General features: G+C 48.6%; 1 protein-coding gene across 10 annotated transcripts in view; it reads left to right on the top strand.

Annotated features, from left to right (window-relative positions):
* PPFIA3 (PTPRF interacting protein alpha 3) overlaps window positions 1-15,369 on the top strand; it is a 58,296-nt gene that overhangs the window by 17,427 nt on the left and 25,500 nt on the right. For 6 of the 10 annotated variants that reach the window (XM_056863118.1, XM_056863117.1, XM_056863116.1 and 3 more), the window contains exons 3-13: window positions 1,066-1,230; window positions 3,306-3,380; window positions 4,772-4,852; window positions 5,503-5,721; window positions 7,456-7,602; window positions 9,082-9,216; window positions 10,214-10,297; window positions 10,799-10,930; window positions 11,899-11,961; window positions 12,156-12,235; window positions 13,248-13,392. In XM_056863118.1, coding sequence (XP_056719096.1) covers window positions 1,066-1,230; window positions 3,306-3,380; window positions 4,772-4,852; window positions 5,503-5,721; window positions 7,456-7,602; window positions 9,082-9,216; window positions 10,214-10,297; window positions 10,799-10,930; window positions 11,899-11,961; window positions 12,156-12,235; window positions 13,248-13,392 — 1,326 coding nt within the window. The remainder of the gene's footprint in view (window positions 1-1,065; window positions 1,231-3,305; window positions 3,381-4,771; window positions 4,853-5,502; window positions 5,722-7,455; window positions 7,603-9,081; window positions 9,217-10,213; window positions 10,298-10,798; window positions 10,931-11,898; window positions 11,962-12,155; window positions 12,236-13,247; window positions 13,393-15,369) is intronic. The other 4 variants (XM_056863124.1, XM_056863122.1, XM_056863123.1 and 1 more) reach the window with 2 other exon arrangements.

Raw genomic sequence — 15,369 nt, 5'->3', positions numbered from 1 at the left:
TTCTAGTCTAACCACTACACCACATAGCCTGTCCACCTCTCCTCATGCTCAGGATCCTTAAGTCAATCCATAAGAAACCCTTCAATGTCTTGAAGCTCAATCCCCTGCCCATAAAAGCGCACACGTCTGAAACTAGAGTCCCTTGATGAGAGACACATGCTTGTGTGTGACTCACAGTGGTGCCTTAAGCAGAGTTACACTCTTCTAAGTCCATTGTAAGTCAATGGACATAGAAAGGAGTAACTCTGCTTAGGACTGCACTCTTGATGTCTTTCCTGTCCTTTGGGATTCTTTATGTCTGAAAGATTCATTTGGTCTACCTGTCTCCTGCTAGAGCACCTTAGCGGACCTATGCATCCTCTGTGGTAGGAAAGCAGTATCTTCTGTCACTCTTTGCTGTATTTCATAAACACATGTTTATGATGTGTATATTCATTATTTTGTGTCATGTTGTGTTCATTAGATTTCATTAGTGATTTGTTATTTTAATGTTCCTCGAGATTTCCGCCCCCCCTTCTATAGTGGGAGAGGTCCTTTCTTCCCTATTTTCCTAATAGAGCCACCTAGGGTTGGTAGGTATGCTCTGGTGGACGTCCTCCCACTGGCAACCTTTGTCACCTGCCACCACTCTAAGGGGTAGCAGAATTAAAAAAAAAAATTAAGCCAGCATCCCATGCAACATGACATCACTTTTGGGGAAAACCCAGAAATGATGTGATGTCACTTCTGGTTTTTCCCAGGAGTGATGCCACAGCACACTCAATGCTGATGCTCCCTGCCCCCTGGCGTCCCTGCCCTCCAAGCTCTTGGCAGTTGCCAGACATGGCCTGGCAAACCGAAGCCTGCCTTTGTACGAGTTGGCAAATAACTTTTTCTCTTGTGCCTGCTTGTGCATCCCTCAGAATGCGATGCATGGTGCAGGTAGCCAGTTGGAAGAGAGCAGGGGAAGCCATGTGTTGTAGGAGTTGTGGAAGTTGTGCTACCTGATCTCCTCCTTCAGCGGCTCGCCGCTTTACCATCTCTCGGTCAACCCCTGAGCCACCTTGTCTTGTCTGTCTCTCTCAGCTACTTCTAGAACATCTGGAATGCCTGGTGTCTCGACACGAACGCTCCCTCCGCATGACGGTGGTGAAGCGCCAGGCCCAGTCGCCGGCGGGCGTCTCCAGCGAAGTCGAAGTGCTGAAGGCCCTCAAGTCGCTCTTTGAACATCACAAAGCCCTGGATGAGAAGGTGAGGGAAGTTGTGGGAAGACTGGTGATAAGACCAGAGTCGGGGTTAGGAACTTGTCCTAAATCTTGGTCCTTTGGGAGGAAAAACTCGCATGGTACTGAAGTCCCTAAATTCACCTGTGTTCTCACCATCCAGGTGTTTTGCTGTTGGGGGGGGGGGAAAGGTACAGGAGCCAATTCTGGACTTTGCTTTGGTAGTGGGGAGCTGGGCCAGATTTGAGGTATGAAAATCCTGAGGCCTAGCGGGAAAATATAATTACCGTAGCTTAAAATAGTTAGAAATAGTTGTATAAGATATATAAGCAAGGCACAAACAATAAGTTCTCTTAAAATCTTTATTGTATGTTGTGAGATTATACAAACGAATATATATTTTAGTTATTAATTAATTAACATTTAAGAAAATTGCAATATATGTAATACAGGCTTAAACAGGGTGCAATTAACAGGTATGCTGTGAGATTAAACAAGTGGAATTACACTTTGGATATTAATAAATTAACATTTCAGTTATGAAGACAATAATTCATGTAACACAGGATTAAGTAGGATATAATTAATATGCTGCATGTCCTTTCTACAATGACATAAGATCACAGTACATTCTCCCCATATTGTCATCCTTTCCTGGGAGATCAAAAGAAGCTAAAGTTTCCCTTCTCTTAGCAGACTCCTCTCGGGAGATAACCTTTCAAGTAGCCAAATTTTGCCTCCGGTCTAGTGGGATTCGTAAACGGCTAATTGAAAACATTTCCCCATAGAAGATCTTTCCTCCTCTTCTTCAAATCATCCCTCCCAGAATCATCAACTTTTATCATTTTATTTTATTATTTTAACCTAACTTTGATTTTTATTCAGAGCTGATATTGTATTGAAATAAAACTTGATTGATTGATAATATGCTTTTTATAATAGATTTGAATAACTTTAAGGGATGGTGGATATAAATTGAAAGGCACATTTGGTAATGACTGAAATAATGTCTATGTGTGATGTTGTGTTATGTTGATTTGTTTTTGTTAATGTTATGCGTAAGTTTTAACATAAAAAATAAAAAATTGAGAGAGAAAAAATCCAGAGGCCTGATGCCTCAGATACAAAAGTTCCGAGATACCCCAATGCCGACCCGCTTTTCTGCTGATGCGAAAGGGCCCCATCTGACCCTGGGAAAGGCTACGCTTGGGGATCGTGGGACCCACACAGACAAAATGCCGTGCAGGGCAAGGTGGCAGTGGGAAGGACAATTGGGCACCGTCGCCTTCCTTCTCACAGCAAAACAGTGGGTTAGGATCCAAGCCCATGGAATTAGAAGCCTGTGAGAAAGCAGAGTCAGCATCAGGAACCCTCACATAATTGATGGATTACTTGTGAGGCGGATACAGGGCTTCCTCAATAAATTGGTAAACCTGGCTCAGGTTTGGTTGTGCTAAACCAGAGGTTCCCAAACTGTGCTCCAGGGAGCACTTGGTGCTCCGCGAAACATTGATAGAATCATAGAGTTGGAAGGAACCTCCAGGGTCATCTAGTCCAACCCCCTGCACAATGCAGGAAATTCACAACTACCTCCCCCACACTCCCCCAGTGACCCCTACTCCATTCCCAGAAGATGGCCAAGATGCCCTCCCTCTCATTATCTGCTTAAGGTCATAGAATCAGCATTGCTGACAGATGGCCATCTAGCCTCTGCTTAAAAACCTCCAGGGAAGGAGCGCTTACCACCTCCCAAGGAAGCCTGTTCCACTGAGGAACCGCTCTAACTGTTAGAAAATTCTTCCTAATGTCTAGATGGAAATTCTCCTAGTGCTCCATGAAGAGATTGGAAAGAAAAACACTACCGTCATTCGGTTTAGCATATAGATGCTAGGTGAAAATTAGTGCTCCATGACGAATTTCTCTCCTGAAAAGTGCTCCGTGACTCAAAAAGTTTGGGAAACTCTGTGCTAAACAAACAAACTCGTGTGCCACCCTGCCAACACACACACACAGAAGCAGAGATTGTGGGGCTAAAGAACTTGGCTGTTTCTGCACTGCTCAGCCGACGCTGACTCCTCTTCCTCTCTCTCTGATATGTGGCAGGTTCGAGAGCGGCTGCGCGTGGCATTGGAGCGGGTTGCTGTATTGGAGGAGGAGCTGGAAATGTCCAATCAGGAGGTATGAAGCAGCTCGTTCCTCTTCTTTCTGCGATCATAGTACATGTGCCTGAGAGCTGTACAGCTGTGTAGGAGCTAGGCGCGAATGCACACGACCCTTAGACAAGAAGATCAGAATCATAGAGTTGGAAGGAGCCATGCAGGCCATCTAGTCCAACCCCCCTGCTCAATGCAGGATCAGCCTAAATCATCCCTGACAAGTGTTTGTCCAGCCGCTGCTTGAAGAAGAAGAGTTGGCTTTTATATGCTGACTTTCTCTACCACTGAAGGAAGAATCAAACCAGCTTACAATCGCCTCCCCTTCCCCTCCCCACAACAGACACCCTGTGAGGTAGGTGGGGCTGAGAGGGGCCGTGGCTCAGTGGTGGAGCATCTGCTTGGCATGCAGAAGGTCCCAGGTTCAATCCCCCGGCATCTCCAGTTAAAGGGACTAGGCAGGTAGGTGATGTGAAAGACCCCTGCCTGAGACCCTGGAGAGCTGCTGCCGGTCTGAGTAGACAATACTGACTTTGATGGACCAGGGGTCTGATTCAGTATAAGGCAGCTTCATGTGTTCATGTGAGAGAGCTCTAAGATAGCTGTGACTAGCCCAAGGTCACCCAGCTGGCTTTATGTGGAGTGGGGAAATCAACCCCGTTCACCAGATTAGAGCCCACCGCTCATGTGTAGGAGGGGGGAATCAAATCTGCCAGAGAGGGGGAGCTCACCACCTCCCTAGGCAGCCGATTCCACTGCTGAACTACTCTTACTATAATTCCCCCCCCTGATATCCAGCTGGTACCTTTCCACTCATAATTTAAATCCATTATTGCTAGTCCTGCCCTCTTCTGCCAATAGGAACAGCTCCCTGCCCTCCTCTAAGGGACAGCCTTTCAAATAAAAGAGAGCAATCATGTCCCCCCTCAACCTCCTCCAGACTGAAGAAGTCAAACAGTGCGGGTCAGTGAGTTCTAATCGGTGGGGGGTTGAGACCAACAAGTGGCGCACAGGGGCCTGCGGTGAGCATGATTTGCTGGGTGACGTGTGTAGGATTGGTGCTGGACTGACACAGATGTTCTTGGTGGGTCGCCTCAGTATAGAAAAAAAAATGTGGCTCTAAATTCATGCGGGTCCTGTGAACCTTGAAATAAACTTCGGTGTGGTCAGGAGGGATTCCTGGAGTAAAGGAAACGTGGGGTCATCCCTGCCTTATGCTGACAGATGTTTTGATAGAGCCCAATGGCCAGAGTCAATAATGGTCGTAAAATCCCACAGTCTAAAGGTTTCCCAGGGCATCTGGATTAACTATTTTGACCAAAGTCGATTGCCACCTGCCTCTCTTGTTCCTTAATGCACTTTTTCATTTTAAACATTTGGGAACGTCCTTTCTTTTGCTTCCCTTCTTGTCTGCAGTCTCTGTCTCTTCGAGAGCAGCTGGCCCGACGTCGATCTGGCCTGGACGACCCTAGCAAAGAGGGAGATGCCCAGATTTGTGTAAGTGGTGTGGGAGGGGAAACTGGAGGGGAAGCAGGGGGTGGCAGAGGCCCTGAGATTCCATTTGGAAGCTTCTTGACCTTTCTAAAATGGGGTGAGTGGAGAACCCTAGCAAGCTGATCCCCTCGCCAAATATAGTACATGTAATCTCACCCTTTGATTCAGGAAGTTCACCCACCCACCCTCACCGAGCCATCAGGTTTATAAGCTGGAACAGAATCAACCCTAGTTGTGTCTCCGTTTCCATGCTTTGCGGTTGGCGGTTCTGAAGAACCCAGAAGACTTTGTGTAGAATTGGGGGGTATCCAATTAAACAGAGAAGCTTGTGGTTTCTATGGGCAAGTGGGAGAAGATCACATCGTCATGGGTGTGGGTCAGGTGCATGGGAAGGAGAGCAAGGGTGATGTATAAGGTTGCCAACCTCCAGGTACTAGCTGGAGATCTCCCGCTATTACAGCTGATCTCCCGCCGAAAGAGATCAGTTCCCCTGGAGAAAATGGCCGTTTTGGCAATTGGACTCGATGGCATTAAAGTCCCTCCCCGCCCCAAACCCCGCCCTCCTCTGGCTCCACCCCCAAAATTCTCCAGGCATTTCCCAACCCGGAACTGGCAACCCTGGTGATGTATATAACAATCTCTTTCCTCTCCAGGCCAACGGGTCAGGCTCCCTTGACTTGGGGCGCGGTGGTCGCGAATCGGAGCTCGAGGAGGTCCTGGAGCGCCAGCGAGGGGAGCTGTCCCAGCTGAAGGAACGGCTGACCATGCTGTGCCGGCAGATGGCCGAGCTCGAGGAAGAGCTAGCCACGGCCCAGCGGGACCTCATCAAGTCCGAGGAGATTAACTCCAAACTGCAGCGAGACCTCAAGGAGGTAACGGAAAAGCCTAAACTCCCATTTCCCCGCCAACAGGCTTATCTTTTAAGATCTTATTGATCACCACAATCGCACTCCTTCCTGTTGTGACAGCTTCTGAAGGATAGACGCAGGACAGTACAGAAAGGTCATTAGAAAAGGTAACCCAGGGTGAAATGAAATGCGATGGGAAAGATTTGAGATTAAGGTAGCTTGGGTCCCCCCCCCCAAAGCTAATTAGCAGCTCTGTGTAGCTGCTTAAAAGACCGAGGAAGGGTCTTTGTGAGAGAAATTTAACCCTTTCCTCTTGGGCTTCTTCCGTAATTTCTGTGTAGGAGCAGTTTAAGTAGGGTTATTGAAATTGTGGAAGAGGCAGGGGAGGAAAGGGTAAAAAGTCCCCCCCCACACAGATGCCTTTCCCTAATCATCAACTGTGTGGGTCTACTAATTAGCTTCCTGGTCACCCCATTATGATAAAGGATCATCCAATTATGTAAATAGACTGAATAGAGGGAAATTCTTCTCTCGGAGAAGTGTGGAACCTCAGTTTGTATTGACGTCATCCGACGGAATGGTCTGAAAATAGATTTGCGGAAAACACAAAGAAAACATTTGAGTTGTCTGTTTACAATATTACGTTCTGCCCTCTGGCCACAGGCTTTAAAGAGGACGGGGGTGAGTAAAGTGCCGTCAAGTCACAGCTGACTTATGGCAACCCCAGGAAGAGGCTTTCCAGGCAAGCGATTAAGCAGAGGTGGTTTGCCATTGCCTTTCTTGGCAGAGTCTTCCTTGGAGGCCTCCCTTCCAAGCACTGACCCTGCTTAGCTTCCGAGACCTGACCAGATCGGGCTATACCGTGCTGCCTTCCCTCCCTAAAGGACTTACCCTGCAATAATAAAAACTGTAAGATAGTAACACAAACTCCAGCAGATAAGGCAAACCACACTGGAGGTCATTGAAAGCCAGGAGTACTCTCTTCACCAGGTTGTTGTTGTTGTTACTATTATTATTAATTATATTTCTAGCCTGCCCTCCCCAGCCCAAACCAAGCTCAGGGCAGGGAACAATAAAATCACAACCATACATATAAATATCAATTAAAACATCATAATAAAATACAGACTGCTAAATTATTATCCAGGTAAATTAAAATAGATGACGCACAACTTGCTATGGTACCTGCTTTCGTCTGAAGATGTTACCCCCTATATGTCAATCAATTAAGCCAAAAGAGGGGGGGGAAACAGTTTCTTCCAAGCCACCGTTGTGCATGCCATATGAACAGGTGGGCAGGGGGAGGTCCCACAGATCAGGTGCCAGTGCGCAAAAGGGCCTAATCTTATTAGCCGCCTGTCCTGTCTCCGAAGGCTGGAACCCCCAGAGAGGGGCTTCCAGTGATGGCCTTAATGGCTGGGCTGGTTCATATGGGAACTGGTGGTCCTTTCGTGCAGCGACCCTTTCCACCTCAGCAGAGTATCCCCTCACGCACATGCTGAGCCCTCTCTATCTTAGGTGCATGCGAGGCACACGACATCTTCTTTCCTTCCATGGCTAGCAAATGAGGGAACTGCGCTGGAGTCCCCCCGCCCCATTTTATTATGTTTTATTTAATATTTCACACAATCCAAAAATACAAAAGACAATACCAAATACATGCATTGGAGTTTCTGGGGTTTCAAGGTCATGGGAAGGAGGGTGAGATCCGTGGCCTGCCCCATGTCGCATCTTCATTGTCCCCTTCTTTCGTGGTAGGCGCTAGCCCAGCGGGAGGACATGGAGGAGCGCATCACCACGCTGGAGAAACGCTACCTGAGTGCCCAGCGGGAGGCGACATCTCTTCACGACGTCAACGACAAACTGGAGAACGAGCTGGCCAGTAAGGAATCCCTGTACAGACAAGTGAGTCCCCGTTTCCTGACTGCCTTTCCCTTCCTGGTGTCCTATACGGCAGAGACAGATACGGCTATACGGCTCCCGGCACCCCCCTGCTGTCGTATGGCTGTTCCTAGCACCCCCCTCAGCCTTGCCAGTTGACTGATTCTATGACCTTAGGCAGTTCATGAGAGGGAGGGCATCTTGGCCATCTTCTGGGCATGGAGTAGAGGTTGCTAGGGGTGTGTGGGGGAGGTAGTTGTGAAATTCCTGCATTGTGCAGGGGGTTGGACTAGATGACCCTGGTGGTCCCTTCCAACTCTATGATTCTGTGGGCAAAAACGCATGGTCGCTTTAGCCTCTTTTATTTCCTGTTTCAGCCAGGATTCAGCCAGGATCAAACGCATGCGTTTTCGCCGAACGAGCGTTCGATCCTGGCTAAATCTTGGCTGAAACAGGGAATAAAGGAGCCTAAAGCGACCATGCGTTTTCGCCCTATGAACTTAGCTGGTGTCTTGTCTTTCTGGTATCGTGCCAGAACTTACACGATGCTCACAATGCCAGTATGTAACTGCAAATGACCAAGGGTCCCCAGTGGGGTGTCTCTAGTCTAGCACTGTCTCAGTCAGCTGCCAGCTCTTCCCATAGCTTCGTTTTGTAATCTTCACTTGTGTGGACTTGGGAAGTCTACTTCCTGCTTATCCTGCTTATCCTATCATCCTCCATAGCTGCGCAGGAGATTAAGACTGGCTTATCCCCCCCTGAACCCGTGTTACCCCCGGCTTCTAGTCCCCCCATACTTAGGTTTGCCAACCTCCAGGTACTGAAATAAACAAAAACCTATGCTGCAACAGTGTTATTGCTATACAAAACAACAGCACGCTGGCTATAAAGAATGACAGTGTATTAAATTCCACAAGAATATATTAAATTTCACAACACTAACACTTCTCTTCTAACTACCTTAATGCTTCATTACGACAAAAATATCTACACAATAAACATAACATAGTAGGCTGGATTACAGTCCATCAGACATAAAGGAAAACGCTGGCCCAGCCAACATAAGAAAGAAACAGTTCAGTTGGTGAAGTTGGCTGCTCCGAGTCCACAGACGTGGGGCACGGCTCTGCATCCACTCGTCTTCAAATCTGACCGACTGCTAGTTCCAAGCGATTGCCAGGCAAATTCCAAGCAAGGAGGGATGTGAAATCCAGATAAAACCTCCAGGTGCTAGCTGGAGATCTCCCGCTGTTATAACTGATCTCCAGCCGATAGAGATCAGTTCACCTGGAGAAAATGGCCGCTCTGGAACTGGACCCTATGGCATTGAAGTCCCTCCTCTCTATCCAAACCCCACCCTACTCAGTCTCCACCACCAAAATATCCAGGTATTTCCCAACCTGGAGCTGGCAACCGTACCCATACTGCAGTTCACTGTTGGGAGGTAGATTGGGGTCACTGCCTAGGTTTGTTCCCTGACCAGGCCTTTATCCCTCCGAGCAGAGCGAAGAGAAGAACAGGCAGCTGCAAGACTGGTTGGAAGATGCCAAGCAGAAGCTTCAGCAGACCCTGCAGAAGGCCGAGACCTTGCCGGAGATAGAGGCCCAGCTGGCCCAGCGAGTGGCTGCCCTCAACAAGGTGCTGTGCAGAAGGGGAGGGGATTCGCTCCTCCTTATAAGGGCAGAAGAAGTGGGACGCGGTGGGCTCTGCTTCCCTGGAGGTTTTTAAGCAGAGGCTAGATGGGCATCTGACAGCAACTCTGATTCTGTGAACTTAGGCAGATCATGAGAGGGAGGGCAGGAAGGGTCGCGTCGGTGTTTGGCTCTCATGGCCCTTTTTTACATGCCCAGGGAAATGCCGATCACCACTTGGGGTCAGGAAGCAATTTTCCTCCAGGCCAGATTGGCCAGGGATCCCGAAGGGTTTGTTTTGCCATCTTCTGGGCGTGGAGGTCACTCGGGGGTATGGTTGTGAATTTCTTGCATTGTGCAGGGGGTTGGACTAGATGACCCTGGGGGGTCCCTTCCATGATTCTATGTCTACCAAAGTCAGAAATAGGGATGAACGTAAGTAGAACCTGCTGGATCATCCAGTCTAGCATCCTGTTTCACACAGCGACCAACCACTTCCTCTGGAGGTCCAGCAATAGGCATGGAGATTGAGGCCCTTCAACTGATGTTGCCTCCTAGCACTGGTATTCAGAGGTTTGCAGCCTCAGTATAGGGAAGTTTCCTTTACTCACCATAGCTAAATAACCATTGTTGAAGAAGAAGGATTTGGTTTTTATACCCCGCTTTTCTCTACCTTTAAGCAGTCTCAAAGCGGCTTACAATCGCCTTCTCTTCCTCTCCCCACAAAAGGCACCTTGTGGGGTAGGTGGGGCTGAGAGAACTGTGGCTAGCCCAAGGTTACCCAGCAGGCTTCATGTGGAGGAGTGGGGAATCAAACCCAGTTCACCAGATTAGGCCACTCTTAACCACTATGCCACTCTGTCTCTCTTGTTGGACCTCTGCTCCGTGGATCTCTCTAACCCCCTTTTAAAGCCGGGTGAAACTGGGGGAGGTCACAACTGATACAAGAGTCTGTCAGACAAAAGGCAGCCAGGCTTAACCTTTTCTTTTATTCCCTTCTGTAGGCGGAGGAGCGCCATGGGAATTTCGAGGAACGCCTGCGTCAACTTGAGGCCCAGTTGGAAGAGAAAAACCAAGAGCTCCAGCGGGTGAGGGGCATGATGGGAGATGAGGATGGGTGCCAGGATGAGATGGGAAGGGCTGCGAGATGGTATTGCTTGAGGGAATGGATTTCTGCAGCTGGGCCTCTCCTGTTGCCTCTCTCTCTCTTGAGAGAAGCTTCCCTTAAGGGTGAGCTGATGGGAACAACCAAAAAAGATACGTGGCAGGTGCAATCTGTTGGCTAGCAAGGTAGGCCTTTGGCTTTGAGGTTGAGGTTCAAATCCTTGCTTAACCACAGAGGAGTGGCTTGGGCCTGTCTGTGGGCCATCTGTTTGCCCATCTGCAGCATGGTACTCTATTTCAGAAGGATGTTGGGTGTATCAAGACAGTAAAGCATTGTGGGAATGAGCGTAGCAGGAGGAGATAGGAAGGAGGAAACTGAATGTGGAGGTACTGACTGGGAAAGCCAAGCAAGGGAAGTCAAGGCTCTGGAGAGAGGACTTTCCGTATGACCTTTCCCATCTTCTGCTCCCTCCCTTGGAAAACAGGCACGCCAGAGGGAAAAAATGAACGACGAACACAACAAGCGCCTCTCGGAGACGGTGGACAAACTTCTGTCGGAATCAAATGAGCGTCTCCAGTTGCATCTCAAGGAGCGAATGGGGGCCCTGGAAGAGAAGGTAGGTGTGTGTGTGTGTGGTTATGCATGTTGAGGGACATGGGAGTGAGTCAGGGATTGGGGAAAGATGTCCTTCAGAGGATGTGTGTACCTGCTGCTCCCATGCCTGTTAGTGGGGGAGAACCATGTATGTGAGCACATATTTCTTTGGGGAAGCCAAGATAAAAATGCACTAGCTGAGGGGTGGAGGAAGAGACAGAAGGGGGCCTCGTACGAAGTGCCCATTCCTACACAAGAAACCAGCTGGGTGACCTTGGGCTAGTCACAGCTTTCTTAGAGCTCTCTCAGCCCCAGCTACCTCACAGGGTGTCTGTTGTTGTGGGGAGGGGAAGCGAAGGTGATTGTCAGCCGGTTTGATTCTCCCTTAAGTGGGAGAGAAAGTCGGCATATAAAAACCAACTCTTCTTCTTCTTACCTGTTGGCTGGAGAAAAGTGGGTGTGAAGACAGATCAGTTTTTAATCATTTCCCACGGGATGTTTCGTATAGAGGACAGTCAAACTGTGTATGTTCAATTGTATCCAGGGAGTTGGAACCACAGGGACAAATCCGTTCCTGTATTGGGATTTGGTGGTACCTTCCATACAGCATCCTTGATGGAAAAACATTGACCCTAGCAAGAGAGAATGCTCTACGGAGGATAGGGGTATCCAGATTATAGAAGTAGTGGGGGATATTGTCAATTTTATTCATAAGACCCAACATTGCTGAAGAGCAAACATAAGGTTGGATTGGGTGCATCTTTTGAAGCTCCATAGGATATTCTTTCTGTGCTCGCCTGCCTTGTAATGTGGCCGTGGTCCATTAGTGGAGGAAAGCAGGTTTGGCTTGAGATCATCGGGGCGGGCGGGGAGTGGGGGAGAGCTTGAAAGGAGGGAGAATCAAACATGCAGGCTTTCAGGAGTGCCCTGTCAAAAGGCCCGTGGGTGGTCTTGCTCTTATTCAGCTGTTCTCTTTCCTTCCCCGGCAAGAACACGCTGAGTGAGGAAATTGCCAACATGAAGAAAGTTCAGGATGAACTGCTGGCGAACAAGGTGAGGCCGGGGGCAGACGAGTGGGGGTGACAGATGGGGATCCAAAAGAGAGGGTTATTCTGAATTTGGCGAGGGTGGTGAAGTTTGCAGAGGCAGGGAAGGTTCTAAAAACAGGCGACGGGTTATGATGAGGGGAAGAGAGTTTTGAAATCTAGGCTCTGATACTGACAGTCTCCTTTGCGCGTGCATGCCAGGAGCAACTGCTGGCCGAGATTGAGAGGATGCAAATGGAAATAGACCAGCTCCGTGGACGCCCGGTCTCTGCCTACTCTCGGTAAGAAAGCTTCACCCACCCCGTAATAATGAATGACGAGTTTAGGATCTCCTTTCCCTTCTTGCATGGGAATTCCTAAGAAAATAGTAGAAGAAATTCAGTGCCCTTCTTAGAACACCCCGTCATGCGAGCTGCCCCTGTTCCTTGCTTCTTGTGGAGTCCTTTCCCCACTCTGCTCGTGTGTCAGGAATCCAGCAAATTCTGCTTAATTTTACCCACCATTTTGAATGCCTGTATGGCTTTTTCAGTGTGATGGGAGCAGATTGTGCTTGCTGAGAACTGAGCAGGATTAGTAGGAGCTGAAGTGTTGGGCTAGGTATAGGGGTTGAAGTGTTGGACTAGGATTGTGGAGAGTCCTGTTCAAGTCAACTTGGCCAACTTGGAAGGCTTTAAGAGGGGAGTGGAGGAGAGGGGTATTCATGGCTACTGGTAAAAATGGATACCAGTCATGATGCATACCTATTCTCTCCAGGATCAGAGGAGCCTGCCTATTCTATTAAGTGCTGTGGAACATGAGCAGGAGAATGCTTCTGCAGTCGTCTTGTTTGTGGGCTTCCTAGAGGCACCTGGTTGGCCGCTGTGTGAACAGACTGCTGGACTTGATGGACCTTGGTCTGATCCAGCATAGCCTTTCTTATGTTCTCATGTTCTTAAGCCAGCACATTGCCATGAAACTTGCCAGGTGACCTTGGGTCCGTCACCATCTCTCCGCCTCACCTGTCTCACAGGGTTGTCGAGATGTGGGAAGAGAGAATCTTGCACACCTGAGTTCCTTGGAGGAAGGATAAAAAAAATTACTAGATAGATCTCTTACATTTATCACTATTAATTCTGTTTATTATTAATACTGTTAATCTGGCCTTAATTCCATTGCTATTTGCTACATGGAGCTGATTTTGTATCGAAATAAAATAAATATTGGTTGATCTATTGATGATTGATACTAGATAGATCCTCTCCTGTTCTACCTGATCACTCTTGCTCACAATCTTGTTTTTCCTGCTCCACGGAGGTCTCTGCCGGGCAGCGTGCTGGAGCTGCGTTACTGCCAGGTGCCGACGCTGCCCGTGGGGGCCCACGTGGACCATTACAGCAGTTCTGGCGTGGCAAGACGTTCAAAGAAGGGGCGCTGGTCCGTCAAGGATGAGGCCACCAAGGTATGAGATTTTGCCGTGTTCGGGCTGGATATGGGGTCATAGGGGAGAGAGAACAGTGGGAAGGAACGAGAGTGGCAGAGTCAGGATGGTATCACAGAGGTCTAATTCTTGCAGTGTTCAGTTAGACAAGAATCCTGGGATGGAAGCAGTCCTTACAAAGGACGCGTGGCTACCACCAAAACCAGCATCCCCTTGTCTTAGGTTGCTTGTGCATGGGAGTTTTACCTGAGGTTTGTTGCTCACTGGACCCACACTTTCTTCTCGTGAAGCTACGCACCAGCAGTCTCTAAGCTCAAAAGAAGAAGCTTGGGAGTCCCTGCCTCTTGAATTGCTGCTTTGTAATTGGCTGTACTGCTTAGAAGTTCCCCTCTTCCCAGAAACCCAAGCTTCTGACTGATCTCCGTAAAAAGAATGGGGGGGAGGAGAAACCCAAGCCTCGTTTCTAAATGCCTCTCTTCTGCTCAGAAAGAATGCCCAGGAAGCATGAAGCATTTGAATCCCCGCCTCTTGACACGCTTTGTAATTGGCTGTAGTTCTTTCTGCAAGAGTTCTTTCTTCCGTGTCCCGTGCTTTGCCTTATGCATGGGGATTTCAAGCGGGCTGAGCTCAGGGGAGATGGAAGACTCAGGTTAACAGAGGAACGGGAAGTCCCAGGATTTGTGAGGGCTGGCAGTGAGGTCATCTCTAATGGACGGAAAACTCATGCATAACTCCAAGGAATAACCGAGACAGACCGGGGGCGGATGTGAGTGAAAGTATCCATGCATAACCGACCTTAGTCTCCCTGGTAATATTTAGTAGTACAAAAGAGGTGATGTGACGTCATCATGCTCTGAGTTTCCCCGCCCCTACAAGTGGCAGCCAATGAGGTGGAGCAGGGGCAGGAGAACATGGAGCATGGGAATGTCACATGATGCGTTTGGTACTACTAGACATTACCTGAGAGAGATGGGGAAGATGAGGCTGTTTATTTGGGCAGCAGTTGTGCGTCTTCTGTAATGTCTGGCTCTGGCGTAGACGGGAAATGGAAAACAATAATCACAGAGCCAAGAAAGCAAGGAAATCGCCTGTGGAAATTGTGGCTCGGAAACCAGAATTTTGGAAATTCATGAAGAATGCTATCATGCTAAGTTTCTAGACTTCCTGATTGCAGGAGAAACCATTGCTTAGAAACCAAGAGGGGTCATGACGGTTGCAGATGGGAGTTTCTTTGCAGCCTTTCCTATCAGACCTCCACCAGTTCATATAAGAGTGCTTCCACAGTAGACTTTCCTCCTTCGGATAGAGATGCCACGCATCATTCATTTATTGCTGAGGATCCACTCCGTATATTTGTCCAAAATAATTTCCATAGCTGGCATTTCTAGATTTTTTTGGGTCAACCTGTAGTTTTGAGCAACTTTGAAAGCTTCCCTCATGATTGTAGTGCTGTCATTTTAGGTGCTGACCAGTTTTTGCATCCCTGCATCACTTGGTGTGTGTGTGTGTGCGTGTGTGTGCAGGGGGTTTGGCATAGTAAGTGAGAGAGTTGTGCAGGGCGGGTTCAGGGTATTTTCTTACCCTGAGCAAGGTCCGCCCATAATCTCCTGGGCCCAACTCGCTGCTGATCGGGCTGGCGCCAAGCTTGGCTTGGACCCCAGACGACGCTGGCATGAGCCCAGGAGAGGAAGCTGGTCACTGTCTGTGCCATTGAGGACTGAACGGAAGCCGCCTACGGTGGGGTCGTTTGGGTGACTTGGCTGGTGGATCAGCCCTGGATCTCCAGCTCTCTCTGTTACTTTCGCCGTTCCTTATTCAAAGGCACTATACCTTGAAGGTTATGCGGCTTTAGTACACACACACGCACACACATCTTGAAACAAGCGACCAAATTGTGTGCTCGTGTGGTAAAAGCCCGGAGCAAGAAAGGGGTTGCTGGAAAGGATAAGGAATTGTAATTTGTATAGAAATACTGCCCCAAGTATTTGTATAGAAATA

Source organism: Euleptes europaea, chromosome 18 (assembly GCF_029931775.1).
Source record: "Euleptes europaea isolate rEulEur1 chromosome 18, rEulEur1.hap1, whole genome shotgun sequence".
Lineage (NCBI taxonomy): Eukaryota > Metazoa > Chordata > Lepidosauria > Squamata > Sphaerodactylidae > Euleptes > Euleptes europaea.
This window is presented reverse-complemented; position numbering and strand designations above follow the sequence as displayed.